The 12,180-nt window shown below is 37.1% G+C and overlaps 1 protein-coding gene and 1 pseudogene across 2 annotated transcripts; one reads left to right on the top strand and one right to left on the bottom strand.

Moving 5' to 3' along the window:
• Positions 1–555: 555 nt before the first annotated feature.
• LOC146370378 (uncharacterized) lies at positions 556–4,458 on the bottom strand. Its single transcript, XM_084908611.1, has 8 exons — positions 3,294–4,458; positions 3,089–3,207; positions 2,601–2,993; positions 2,301–2,520; positions 1,962–2,173; positions 1,714–1,861; positions 1,540–1,649; positions 556–1,203 (listed from the first exon to the last, which is right to left on the bottom strand). The coding sequence occupies exons 3-8, from the start codon at positions 2,778–2,780 to the stop codon at positions 892–894; spliced, it is 1,182 nt and encodes a 393-aa protein (XP_084764737.1). The 5' UTR covers positions 2,781–2,993; positions 3,089–3,207; positions 3,294–4,458; the 3' UTR covers positions 556–891.
• Positions 2,779–7,957, top strand: LOC146370377 (uncharacterized; annotated as a pseudogene). Its single transcript, XR_014802881.1, has 4 exons — positions 2,779–2,819; positions 4,582–4,732; positions 5,363–5,443; positions 6,066–7,957. The product of XR_014802881.1 is annotated as an uncharacterized LOC146370377 (transcript).
• Positions 7,958–12,180: the final 4,223 nt, after the last annotated feature.

Below are 12,180 nucleotides of genomic sequence, written 5' to 3'. Positions count from 1 at the left end.
TGTTCACTGAAGACATGAGTCACATCACTGATTCTGTGTTTTTACTTTACACTGCAAAAACCCACCTCCTTAATACTAGAAAAATACACTTATTTTTGGTGAAGATTTGCTTAAAACAAGTGAAATTATCTGCCCATGGGGTAAGTGTTTTTTTCTTAATAAGATTTTTTGAAATAAGAACAATATCTAGATTTAAATAAAGCTAAAAATAAGTCTTTTACACTTATTTCAGGGAACAAATCAGAAGAATTGAAACTTAAAATAAGCTTTAACCACTTATTGTAGGCCACAAATAAAGATAATAAAGCTAAAAATAAGTCTTTTACACTTATTCCAGGCAACCAATCATGGCTTGAAACCTAAAATAAGCTTTAACCACTTGTTCTAAGTAAAATGTTGAAGAAATTAAATCTGAAAATAGGCATAAAACACTTATTCTAACAAACAAATCAAGGCAAATAATCTAAAAACTAGTACATTAAATCATTTTAAAGATATCTTCTTTTTAAATTTAGCTAAACACTACTTTAAGATTACATTGCTGATTAAGGACAAAACAAAACTGAAACAGAGCAAAAGTGTCCATCTTTATTTGTCCACTTTAACAATAACCTGCAGATAATAAAGATACAATTGAACAGTACAGGTCCAACATTATGAGTTTGTTTAAGTGGTTTCAACATTTCAACAGCCTTAGAGGTTTCGCCATTGCCATTAAAATTGACGAGTGACATAGGAAGACCACAAAGATTCAAATTTCTTCCGAATGACACCAAATACCACAAAACTTGTCTGGGTGAGTAAATGAACATTTTCCATTTTAGAAATAAGACCCAGATTGAAAAAACAAAACAGAAGTGCCCTCTCCTAATCTTATCTGAAATTTACACACTACTTTCCAATAAATGCATGCCATTCTGCCAGGGCTTTTCTGTAAGATGATGTAGTGTCACGCTCATGAATGGCATCCTGGAGAACTTCTGTCTGAATGACAGACAGCAGGGTTGCCACGCATTTGGGGTAAGTCAGATGGAGTGCATAAAAGTATGCCATCACATATATCATAGCCTCACCAAGTTTTTCTTTGTCAAATGTTGTAACTGGTAAATTACCAACAGCAATGACACACTTGCAGCCATCGAACATCACTACTGGACATGACAAGCTTCGTTTCTGGAGGAAAGCATCTGGATCGTCTGTAGGCTGCAAGACACAAAAGACATGACAGTTAACATCTTATGTTAATTGTATGTTTTTTTGCTGGGATTTGGTCATAACGTCGGAGACGTCATTATCTTGTTCTTTGTTGGTTACACCCATTTTATAGTAGTTTTGACTTATGGTTTATCAGTGTCAAGCGACTCCTTATGTGACCACACTTGTGTACATTAAATACGTTATAAATTAATGAAAACAATAAATTATAGATTTAAGTCTTTCGGCTGAAACCGAAAAAGCATTTTTGAGTCATGTTTGACCGAAATATTTCGTTTGCCAAATTTTCTGTAGATCTTTATAAGCAAATTTTATAAAACTTACCTTCAGGACATGTAGAAATGCTTCAGAAGCATTCCCCATCTTTTTTGGTGGATGGGCAGGTGTGGGAAAGAGCGTTGGAAGAGCCTTCATCAGTGCAAGGTGGGCTTCAGCTGGACAAAGCATAAACATAAATTTTAAAGGATGAGAACTTTGTATTCAAATGGTAAAACTTACTTTTGTCCATGGTCATTGGTGGATTCATTGCCTTCTTTGACACACCGTAGAACTCTACCCTGGAGCAGAATTCTTCCCATCTCAGTTTTACTTGACTGATGAACTTGTTGTTGTGCGGATCCAAAATTCTGCGAAGCTCACCCAATGCCTACAATAGGTTTAAAAAAATAAAATCAAAATAACTTTACTACCACACCAAATATATTTGAAATTAAACTGATTATTGATTAACTCTTCCAAAAACTTACATGATGCAATTCTTTAAAGCATGGATATGCATCCAAGATGAGGTGAGCTCTGTTCTCCTCTTTCATGGTGTCTGAGTCAATGAAGGATCTTCTGGCTTCAAACTCGAGGTCTAATAGCTGGGACACATCTTCTTGGTTTGGTTTTGCCTTCTTGCACATTTCTTGTAATGTTTTGTAATGTCTTGCTTGTATTTGCCGACTATCCTTGTCAGCTAAGATAGAGAGAAGTACAAGAGCATTTTGGTTTTTCATTGTTACTGAAGTAGACTTCCACAAAACATTAGCTACTACTGGCTGTGTGTTGATAACCATTTTACAAAATTACATGTATGTACTCACATGAAGTGGAGGCATCGTCAGAATTTCTGACAGGTGATAACAGAGTAGATGCACCACTGGAAGAACTGCGATCAGCATCTTCATCATCAGCTTCTTCATCCCTTGGGGAGAGGTCAGTGAGCCTTCTCTTGGGCCGTCCCCTCTCCGGTGTTGGTCCTTGCCTTTTTACTGGGGTTTTCATATTTTGCAGCCTTTTTTGTAACTTGGCATTAATGCTCTCCTGGTGAAAATACATATATATCATGCGCCCTGAACAAAACAAAATGATTTATATAATGAGACACAAATACAAGAACTTACGTGTTTTACGCTTGCATCATTATCCTGCAGCATAGGATAATATTCCACAACTTTTTTAGCCATTGCAGTGATTTCGGTCTTAGAGGGGTATCGCTCCATTTGGCCTTGGCTTGCTCTCAAAAGGGACACCATACTTGTGATTGTATTTCTCACCAATCTGCATCTCAGTTCTTTTGACATGACGCATGCCTGTTCCCTGCCGGAGCAGGCCAACTCCAGGTAACTCTTTCAGCATTGCTCCAACTCACTGTCGGTGTACACAACATATTCCGGAGGACTGGGGAGCTGCAAGATTTTCAGCTGGCTTACATTAGCATCAGCAGTTGGAGGGCCTGTTGCAACTACCCTGGGTGAAGAAGTTGTTTCAGGTTTCTGTGGTAGCGGATGGTCTTCCTGGTTTAGGGTGAGAAAATAAAAATGTCAAGTACTGCTAAAATAAAAGCATACTTTCTGGAGATTAGTTGAACTAAATATTTTTTACATAATACCTCAGGATGAATTATTGACCACACATGTTTTCTTCTGAGAAAGTGCTCAGGCCCAGAAAAAAGGTCCCTCAGATCATCACGGGTCAATGTTAAAAGCATGCGCTCGTCAATGCTTGCAGCTAACAAAAAGACAAACACCAGTTAAACTGTATGTATGTATACACACACACACATATATATACACAAATATATTATCAAATATAACCTTTAAGGACAGATACTGTTACATCATCCAGCTTCTCCATTGCTCAGTCACCTGCAAGACAAATGTTTACAATTAGTGTTATGTTAAAAACATTTGAAAAGTTGAATCTTAATTCAGTCCCATGAGAATCAAATTGATTCACGTCAAAGAATCGTTTTGATTGTTCAATATTTTTACCCTTTTTAAAGCTATAACAGAAAAGAAATGTCCAGACAGCCAGGCTGAGGTCTGAAAGGGTTATACAATATTGCCCGGTGAACTTTTACTCACCCAGATTTGTGTCATTGAATTTCATCAATAAGATTATGCTGACTAGGGCTGCCAGATCATGCATCCATTGGACGTAAAATGTACAGCTTATTGCACCAGCAGCATCTGCTCTTATATAACGATCATTAGCTTATAGCTTTAAGTGTTTAAGGTATGTGCTAACTAAAAATAAAGGTAAGATGATAGTTTATTACATTTTAAAGAAATTTGCAGATTGCTCATTGATATCTAAAATATAACAGGACACCGGAGTATATTCTCGAGCATCTCACACTTCTAATAATCAGTTGTCTGCTTGACGTTTATTCAGCTGTGTAAAAACTATAACTTTAATCTCAGCCAAACCGATTTACTCAGGAACAAATAAAATACTGGAAAAAGCCAAACAATAACATTTTTAAGTTATTTAAGTGACTTATATATCATGTTTCACCTGAGTAGTGAAAGACGGCGGTGGTTTTGAAAATGGTTTGCCCGGAGTCCGGTGTTCTCACGGGCTCTAGTGAGCGTTAAACCCCGGCTAGCTATCGAGCTAGTGGGTAACAGACGTCTCCGAAAATGTCAGAGCGCTTTTGAAAATATGTGGTGTCTTGATAAACTGTCCAGATATTTGAAGTTTACACGGCTACATTCTCGCCTGAAAATATGTTAAACGTTTATTTTGTGACCTAGAAAGAGTAATAAGAGAAATTTTAAAACTAACTAGCTGCCGCCATTGTTGGAAACTGAGCTGGGCTGCGCTATGAATTCTGGGACAGAGCTACTTCTTCTTCGGGGTTTAACGGCAGCTGGCATCCTTGTACATGCAGTGCTGCCATCTTCTGTTTCAGTCCGTTATTACACTCTTAAATCCTACTACTTATTCCTGAGTCTTTTGTGATCTTACAAAGCTTCAAACGACGCGTCGACTATCAAAATCGTCGACGTAATCGTGACTAGTCGACTAATCGTGGCAGCCCTAATTAGGAGGCGAAAATTTTGGTACAGCCATTTTTGCCGACTATACTGCCGAACCCAGACAAACTGTTAGCAATGGCAATGGCACTGAAGTAGAGCCACCACCACTAGACCCCCCAGTAACATCGGAGGTGTTGGAGGAGGAGCGACAGGAAAGTCAGAACGTGATGGAGCAAGACGCAGCTGAGCTTCAAACACCTCGTCAGAATCAGGTAATGTACTTTATGTGTTTCTGTGTGTACGCGCGCGAATTTTTAAATGTATGTGTGTTGTTTAACCTTAACCAAGCACAGTTACCCCAATTCAGCTTTAGTAAAACCGTAGTAAAGCCTAACTAGAGAAAATGTACTCAGTTCAAGTGAAGATTATAGTTTTAAAGTTATGTGTTTTCTAAGATAAACTACTTGATTAGAATATTTTAATAGGTATGAAGGCCAGTGCTGAATTTCAAATGTATGAATCCGCTGAAATTCAGGCTTGCACAACAATGTAGGCTTAGTTACCATACTTAAACATAATAAATTAACTCATTATTTACCAGTGTTGTGTACCTGCCTTGGTTGTTGTTAGATGCTCCATGAACCAAGCAGCTTTCAAATTTTTCTTTCAGTTAACTTCAGAGTAGATACCATAAAGATTGGTTAAGTTTCATTAAATAACTCTTAAATTGTTCATAACATTTGCAGCTTCATTAGCTATCCATTGTAGTATGAATCTTTTCATAGCAAAAATGTACAACAGTTTGGAATATTTCTTTGTTTTGTTTTGCATCTGGTGGAATTTGAAACACATTCTGAGTGAGTCATTTTTCTTACACAATTGTTTTTCGTTTTGTCCTGTAGGGTAAAAGAGAAACTGTTGATCTTGCCAGATGCGCAGCTGCATTTGCTATTGGTGTGCGGGAGCAATGCCACCTATCACAGGTACTGCTTCATCTGATATTATGGGGGTGTCATTGTTAACTTGTTAATATGTCTGGTTCAATGTAAGGCTGCAACTAATGATTTTTTTTCATAATCTGTCCACTATCTTTGCAACTAATTGATTGTTTTTCATCGCTGGTTTTATTCAGCTATTACTTTCACCTATATAAGTTATTAAGAACAAATGTACATTACGAAGAAGTTAAGCACAAGAGTTGTGCAGTTCACTGCAATGTATGTAACTCTGGGCACACTCAACAGTTTAAAATAGGCTTAACAGTGTAAAATGTGTTCACTTTTAGGCATAAAAGACAAATGAAGTAGAATTACATAAAAAAAAATAAATGAGGTAATCATTTGTTCACTTTTTCTGTTGTAACCTTTCATGCTCCTCCATCTTGCTCGGTGCAATGTGTTTGTGCCACGTGAGTCATGCATGTGGCATGTCATGCAAAACAATGCCAATTATTGGCTGATTTCTTCTTCTACTGCTCCACTGGTAAATTACAACATTCAGTGGCTCATTAATTTGAGCTAAAGAAATAGAGTTGCATTTTGCTTCTGTTATATTTTCTATTTACGTTTTCATGTCTCTGATGTGGTTTTTTTTTTCCCCCATCAGAGGAGTGTCAACAACATTGTCCTTGGTGTTCAACAGTATCAAACAGCTCTTCTGATGTCCTTGAGGGGAAAAATAAAGACCATCCTTGAAAGGCAACCTGACAGCAATGGACCTTTACAACAAGAAGTTCTTTCAACACTGGACAACTTTCAGGATCCCTTTCCCATATGTGCAGCTTCAAACCTACAGGACCGTGTAACACAGATGCATTTCAACCCTGTCACACCTGAGGAGATCATCATTTCCAAGTATGCCTGTAGAGTTAAAAAGGGAGAATCGAGAGTTCTTGCAATCAAAAACAAGTCTTTCTACTACATTCCTTTGATTGAAAGTTTGAAACAGCTATTATCCAATTCAAGACTATTTGACATGCCAACGCCAGTTTTTTGTATGACATTAATGATGGAATTATTTTCAAAACCCACCCACTGTTTTCAAAGAAGAACTCTGCTTTACAACTGATACTCTATTCTGATGAGATGAATAGATGAGAAAGAGAAATGTGTAACCCCCTAGGGTCACGTGCGAGTGTAAATAAACTACTAATGTTTTATTACACCTTAGGCAACATAGACCCTAAGTTTAGATCAAAGTTGGCTTCCATCAGACTTCTCGCAATCGCAAAGTCTAGGGACATAGATGAGTGTGGGGTAGATATAATACTGCGGAGAATCAATGAGGACTTGAAGTTACTGTACGATGGTGTTATGATTAACACTGTCAATGGGGAATTTTATTTAAATGGAGCAGTTGTTGCTGTGTGTGGAGACACTCTGGCCCAGCATGAGCTTGCAGGATTTAAGGAAGGAGTTGGTTTTGCGTATAGCAAATGTCGTCATTGTGAGTGTACTTTTGATGAAATGCAAGAAAATTTCAATGAACATAGTTTCACCAGACGGACATTGGACGGACACATTAGGCAGTGCATTGAAATAGAAAGGGCAACTACTGAATTTTTGAAATCCTCGCTCAAAACGACTTTTGGCATAAATAGACAAAGCAAATTAGTTGATTTCCCAGGTTTTAATCTCATAGAGCAGATGCCACAGGATATTATGCATGTAATTCTTGAAGGAGTGGCACCAATGGAAATTAAGTGTGTGTTGAAATACCTTGTTTTATCTGGAAATTTGGAATTGGACTTGTTTAATTCTGCCATGCAGAACTTTCCTTTTTCATCAGTGGACATACGTGACAAGCCTTCACCAATTAGTATTGCTACTTTAGCTTCAAGTGACAACAGACTCAAACAATCCTCTGGACAAATGCTTATATTGATCAAGATTTTGCCATTCTTATTGTACAGTGTTGTAGAGAAAAATCCCTTTATCCAGTTTATTTTGGATTTAATTGAAATTGTTAAAATACTTTTTGCCCCAGTTGTGTCTTTACAAACTGTGTCCAAACTAAAAAAAATGATAGAAGATCATCTTAAACAATTCAGGCAACTATTCCCAGAAAAAAATGTAATCCCAAAGCAACATTACATGCTGCATCTTCCCTCTCAAATTATTGCCCGGGGACCTGTAATACGTCATATGTGCATGAGATTCGAGTCTAAACACAGTTTTTTTTAAACAATGGTCATCCAAATTAAACTTTAAGAATGTGTGCAAGTCTCTTGTAAACCACAATCAGCTGCTGGAGTGTTGCCAAAGTGAAGCAGGAACTGAGCATCCGATATTTGTAAATGAGAAAGAACTAGGTCCTATATCAGAGGTTGCTAATATGGACCATTTGCAATCAAAGGTTGTAGATTTTTTGGGGATTGAAGATGCTATACATCATGCCGTTAGCGTAAAGTGGCTTATTTTACATGGAAACAAATACATCTGTGACAGGTCTCTTATACTCATTTCAGCAAATGGTTTAAACCCTATCTTTGGACTTGTAAAAAACATTATTATTGTTAATAGTGTACTTTATTGTTTTGAATACCAGGTGTATGAAACCTTGGGTTTCAACAAAGACTTTCTTGCCTATGAAATTGCAATTCCCAACCTTGCCCAAGCAACTGAACTGACTGATGTTGAAGACCTACTTGATTTTACGTCATATTACCCAGTCAATTTCAGAAACAGAGTCTATGTTATGACAAAATATAACCTTGAAGATGTCCTTTCTTTAAAAACCTGAAATAAATACCTTCCAATGAGTGACTTTCTTATTTCAAGATAATTTTTGTTTTACACTCTATCTAAAAGCTATTTTTGCTTGAAATAAATGTAAAATGGTTCATTTTTAGATATACTGACTAAATAAGAAAAAAAGTAATATATACTTGAAACAAGTTTAATCATCTAACACATGAGACTGGAAACTAGCTTGTAATGTTCAAAACAAGATGGACAAGATAATCTGGCTAAAATTAAGACAATAAATCTTGTCAAGCTACAAGGAATTTGCAGTGTAGTCACTCTGTTTGTATGAAATTGTGACTTAAATGAAGATCAGAGCACATTTTGAATATTTACTGCAGGAATCCAAAGGGTTCACATTTTTTCTTGCAGCTGTATATATACATTTATCTGTGTGTGTGTGTGTGTGTGTGTGTGTGTGTGTGTTCTGGGGTGGAGACAATGGAAATTGGTTCTCCTCTCTCACTGTAACTCTTTGTTTTGCTGAAGCTGTGCAGGGGATATGACTGTGCACTCCTTTATCGTGTCTGAAGAGGAAAGAGAAAAATCACCCCACCGAGAACAATAGCTGCTGAAAAGTGACAGAGAAAGACACAAAGAAAGGCAGAGAGGCGGTTGAAATGGCAGCCCCTGAGATGGATGACGAGAAATTCCATCTCACAGCTTGCTTTTCCTTTTTCTTCCCCTCCCCTGCCTCTGTTGGAAAATATGACCCAGCTAAAAGCCTGCACATACGCTACGCTCCTTAGCTTTTTGTTTGTGTAATTGCTTAAGTGCAGCCAATTACCATATCCTCGAAGAAGAAGAAGAGAATATAAAAATCATAATACGCGTGAGTAACCCCCCCAAAAAACAAAGCACTGTAACTGTTTCTTCATTTCGAGGCGGCTCTTGTATAAAACGGTACAATTACGACCACATCTGTGCGCCAGTGAGAAGTGACAGTAACAGCCTGAGCTGTCTTTGTCTTCCACTTGAATTTAAATGCATGTTGTCTCTTCACGTTTTGCTTTATTCAGTCTGTCACAATGCAGGTTTAATAATTCACACCGGCTTCTCTGTCTGAAAAGTTTTGCAGGCTTGAGGGTTTATTCTCCCAAAAGTATGATTGATATTTTATTCTTTTATTACTCCTGTGGATGAAGTGTGTGTACCTCGAGTATTTTCATCTCCAAATCCACCAGAACACTTTCGCTGCTCAATTACTGCTTCATCACAGAAGCTGAACCTCAAGAATTAATGATTAATACCTTGGTCCTGAACATTTATGAAAGGGGGACTGGTTCTTTCTGAATCAGCCAGTAGAGTCTCTGGAGGAATCATTGATGAGAGAAGAAGATAATTTTTCTCACCACGTGGAGCCAGTTTTGCCTCGTCGCCTTTTGAGAATCAGCCCGCATTTTTTTAAGGTGCCAGCTTTTTAGCACCAGGTTTTGTTGTTGTTTATTGGTAAAAATGTGTGAAATCAGTTCGAGATTTGACATTTGGTATACATGTATGAATCTGTGTGGTTATGTACTTTCACAAATTCACACAATGCCCTTTCAAAACATTGTGCTGGGAGAGTGAAACTCAATGTTTTTGATACTTTGGAAATTGTAATTTCAGATTAAATCATGACAGATGCAGTTGATGGCAGGAAAAAGCTTTAATCACTTCATCAGCAAGGAGTCTCGGACAGCAAAATTACAAAAACCCATCATTGCACCTATGTTTAAAACCTTCACTCATAAGATCCCGATAATGACTGAAAGAGTTTTGCTGTTTAAATTTCCCTTATTGTTCTTTATTTCATGCTTACACTGTTTATTTGATAGTTTGGTATTAGAGGATTTTCATATAGTTTATAAATAGGGTTTTTTTTTGTAAGCTGGAATAATTTTATGATTTGTTTTGATTTCTTATGGGGTGCTAATTTTCACTGTAACTGAAAACCCTAAAAAAAAAAAAAACTTCATGGCATATGATTCCCATCCTGAACCCTACAACCTCTTAAAAATGAGGCAAATGCTCCTTCAGTTCAGTGTTCAAGCGTTTTTCTTCTATAAATTTGGAAAATCAAAAAGTATCTAGTTGTAGTCTTGCAATCAGTCTATAGGATAGGGCACTGAAAATGACTCTTTTAGGTTTAGGTTTCTGATTTGGATTCAAATCCAGCCCTTCACAATATAAACTCTCTAAGCTGAAAAATGAAACCGACCCAATGCATTTCAATGTGAACCAACGTGAGCTGGAAAATGAATCTTAACCAAAGTGAGACAAAAGCAAGAAAAAGGAAAACCTGAAATTAGCTTAATCTGAACTGTTTTAGCTGCTCAGTCAAACATGGAGGTCATGTGACAATAGGAGTGTGTCTGGCAATATCTCACTCGTCTTTAGAAACAGATGATGGCGGCAGCAGGATGAATTCAGATGTGGGGACGCATCTTGTCTGGTTATTCCTCCAATCTCACTGGATGCACCGTCATCTTGCACAAGAACAACCAAAAGTTTAATTTATTGCAAAACCCATCTGAAAGGAAAGAAAACTGAAGACCGAGAGAGTTTTTACAGACAACTGAAGGCTGTTTGTGAAATTGTAAGTTAGGCAGAACGTTTACAATTATAGAGGTCAAAGTATGAAACTATGATGGGATGATTTGGCCCAGAGTTATTTATTATTGCATCATAGCTTTTTCCCTGTCTGTATACAACAATCATTATGAATGTTATAATTAATTTAATTAGTGTAAACTGAGCCTGGATAAGCAGCTGGAATGGATTAACTAATTAAAAATTATTAATTTGCTGAAGCTCAATCAACAAGCCACTTCTGAAACAATCTGGCTTTTAGTTTATAGGAGTGCAATCACATAATGATAATTTATTTCTAACAAATGTAAGACTTTTGTTAATCAATTATAAGATGCTTTAAAATGCAGCCATTTTATTTTCTTAAATTTACTCAAATTTGAAGAAAAAGTAGTTAATTTCTGTTCAGAGAATGCTGATAACTTTAACGCTCTCAGATCCCCTAAGAGACCCTAACCCTGTTTCCTGGTCCACTACTCCACTACACTGATTGAGGGGGTCTAAAAGAAAATATATTAGTGGTCATTCATCTGTGAATCACTCATTGCTCAGGCTCAACTTCTGATCATGCTTTTAAGCCTTTTTTGTCAGTTTCCACTCAGTTCTTGAATTTAATCTAATAATCCAATATGTCTTTGTGCTCCTGTAGAAATATCCCTCGGGTACATTTGCCTGTTGCTGAGAATCACTGATTTGCATAAACCGTTAGGAATGGCGTGTGTGGCCACACGATGCATATCAAAGAAATCAAACTAAAGTAGTCCATTTACATCTGAAATTAAACTGGCAGTAGAAGCAAGAGTAGAATAATGAATTTGAGACTAAATAATCTGACAGCTAAGGGCCATTTAACGTAAATTGAGGTCAACTTCACAAACAGCAACTAAGAACTGCGCTGAACATTCCTGACACAAAAGAGGTATTTTAAAGCGTGAGGACCCAAAAGCGTCTCCTGTGTGTTTGCAGGTTATAAAAGAGAACAAAAGTGACCTTTTATTCAACCGAGAAGCCGGGTTAGAATACGTGCAACGTAAATGCTCGAATTAGCAAACAGTTATAAAACTATGTGTGTTCCTAGGCATTATTTCAAGTAATTTCAACTGGTTGTGCATAAAAAAAGAAAACCTACGTTGTTTTCATTTTCCCTGAATAAGGGAAACCGTTCAAATTGATGGCAGAAAGAAAAGTCAACTCAGCTGTGGCTGTGCAACACAATTGATGATAGGATTTTGTTTTACTAAGAGGTTTTCTTCTTTTGATGTCTCCTAGAGGAGGTTGGGGTGGATGGTGGGTATAGAAAGCGCTACATTAACACTTTTTTCTGGACTCCTGATACTGGTTTAGGTTTTGATCATGTTACCAGGATCAGGATACCTAATCAGGATACCTGTAAGTACATGCAGTGT

The sequence above is a fragment of the Perissodus microlepis genome, chromosome 16 (genome assembly GCF_051167445.1).
Source record: "Perissodus microlepis isolate ML-2025 ecotype Zambia chromosome 16, ASM5116744v1, whole genome shotgun sequence".
NCBI classification, from domain to species: domain Eukaryota; kingdom Metazoa; phylum Chordata; class Actinopteri; order Cichliformes; family Cichlidae; genus Perissodus; species Perissodus microlepis.
The sequence above is the reverse complement of the archived record's forward strand: the minus strand, read 5'-3'. Positions and strand labels throughout refer to the sequence as shown.

Coding starts and splice junctions, on each gene's coding strand:
- LOC146370378 (XM_084908611.1), bottom strand. CDS start 2,780: ATGTCAAAAGAACTGAGATGCAGATTGGTGAGAAATACAATCACAAGT. Junction 2,174..2,300: donor TGACGATGCCTCCACTTCAT/GTGAGTACATAC, acceptor TCTCTATCTTAG/CTGACAAGGATAGTCGGCAA. Junction 1,204..1,539: donor CATTTCTACATGTCCTGAAG/GTAAGTTTTATA, acceptor TGTGTCTTGCAG/CCTACAGACGATCCAGATGC.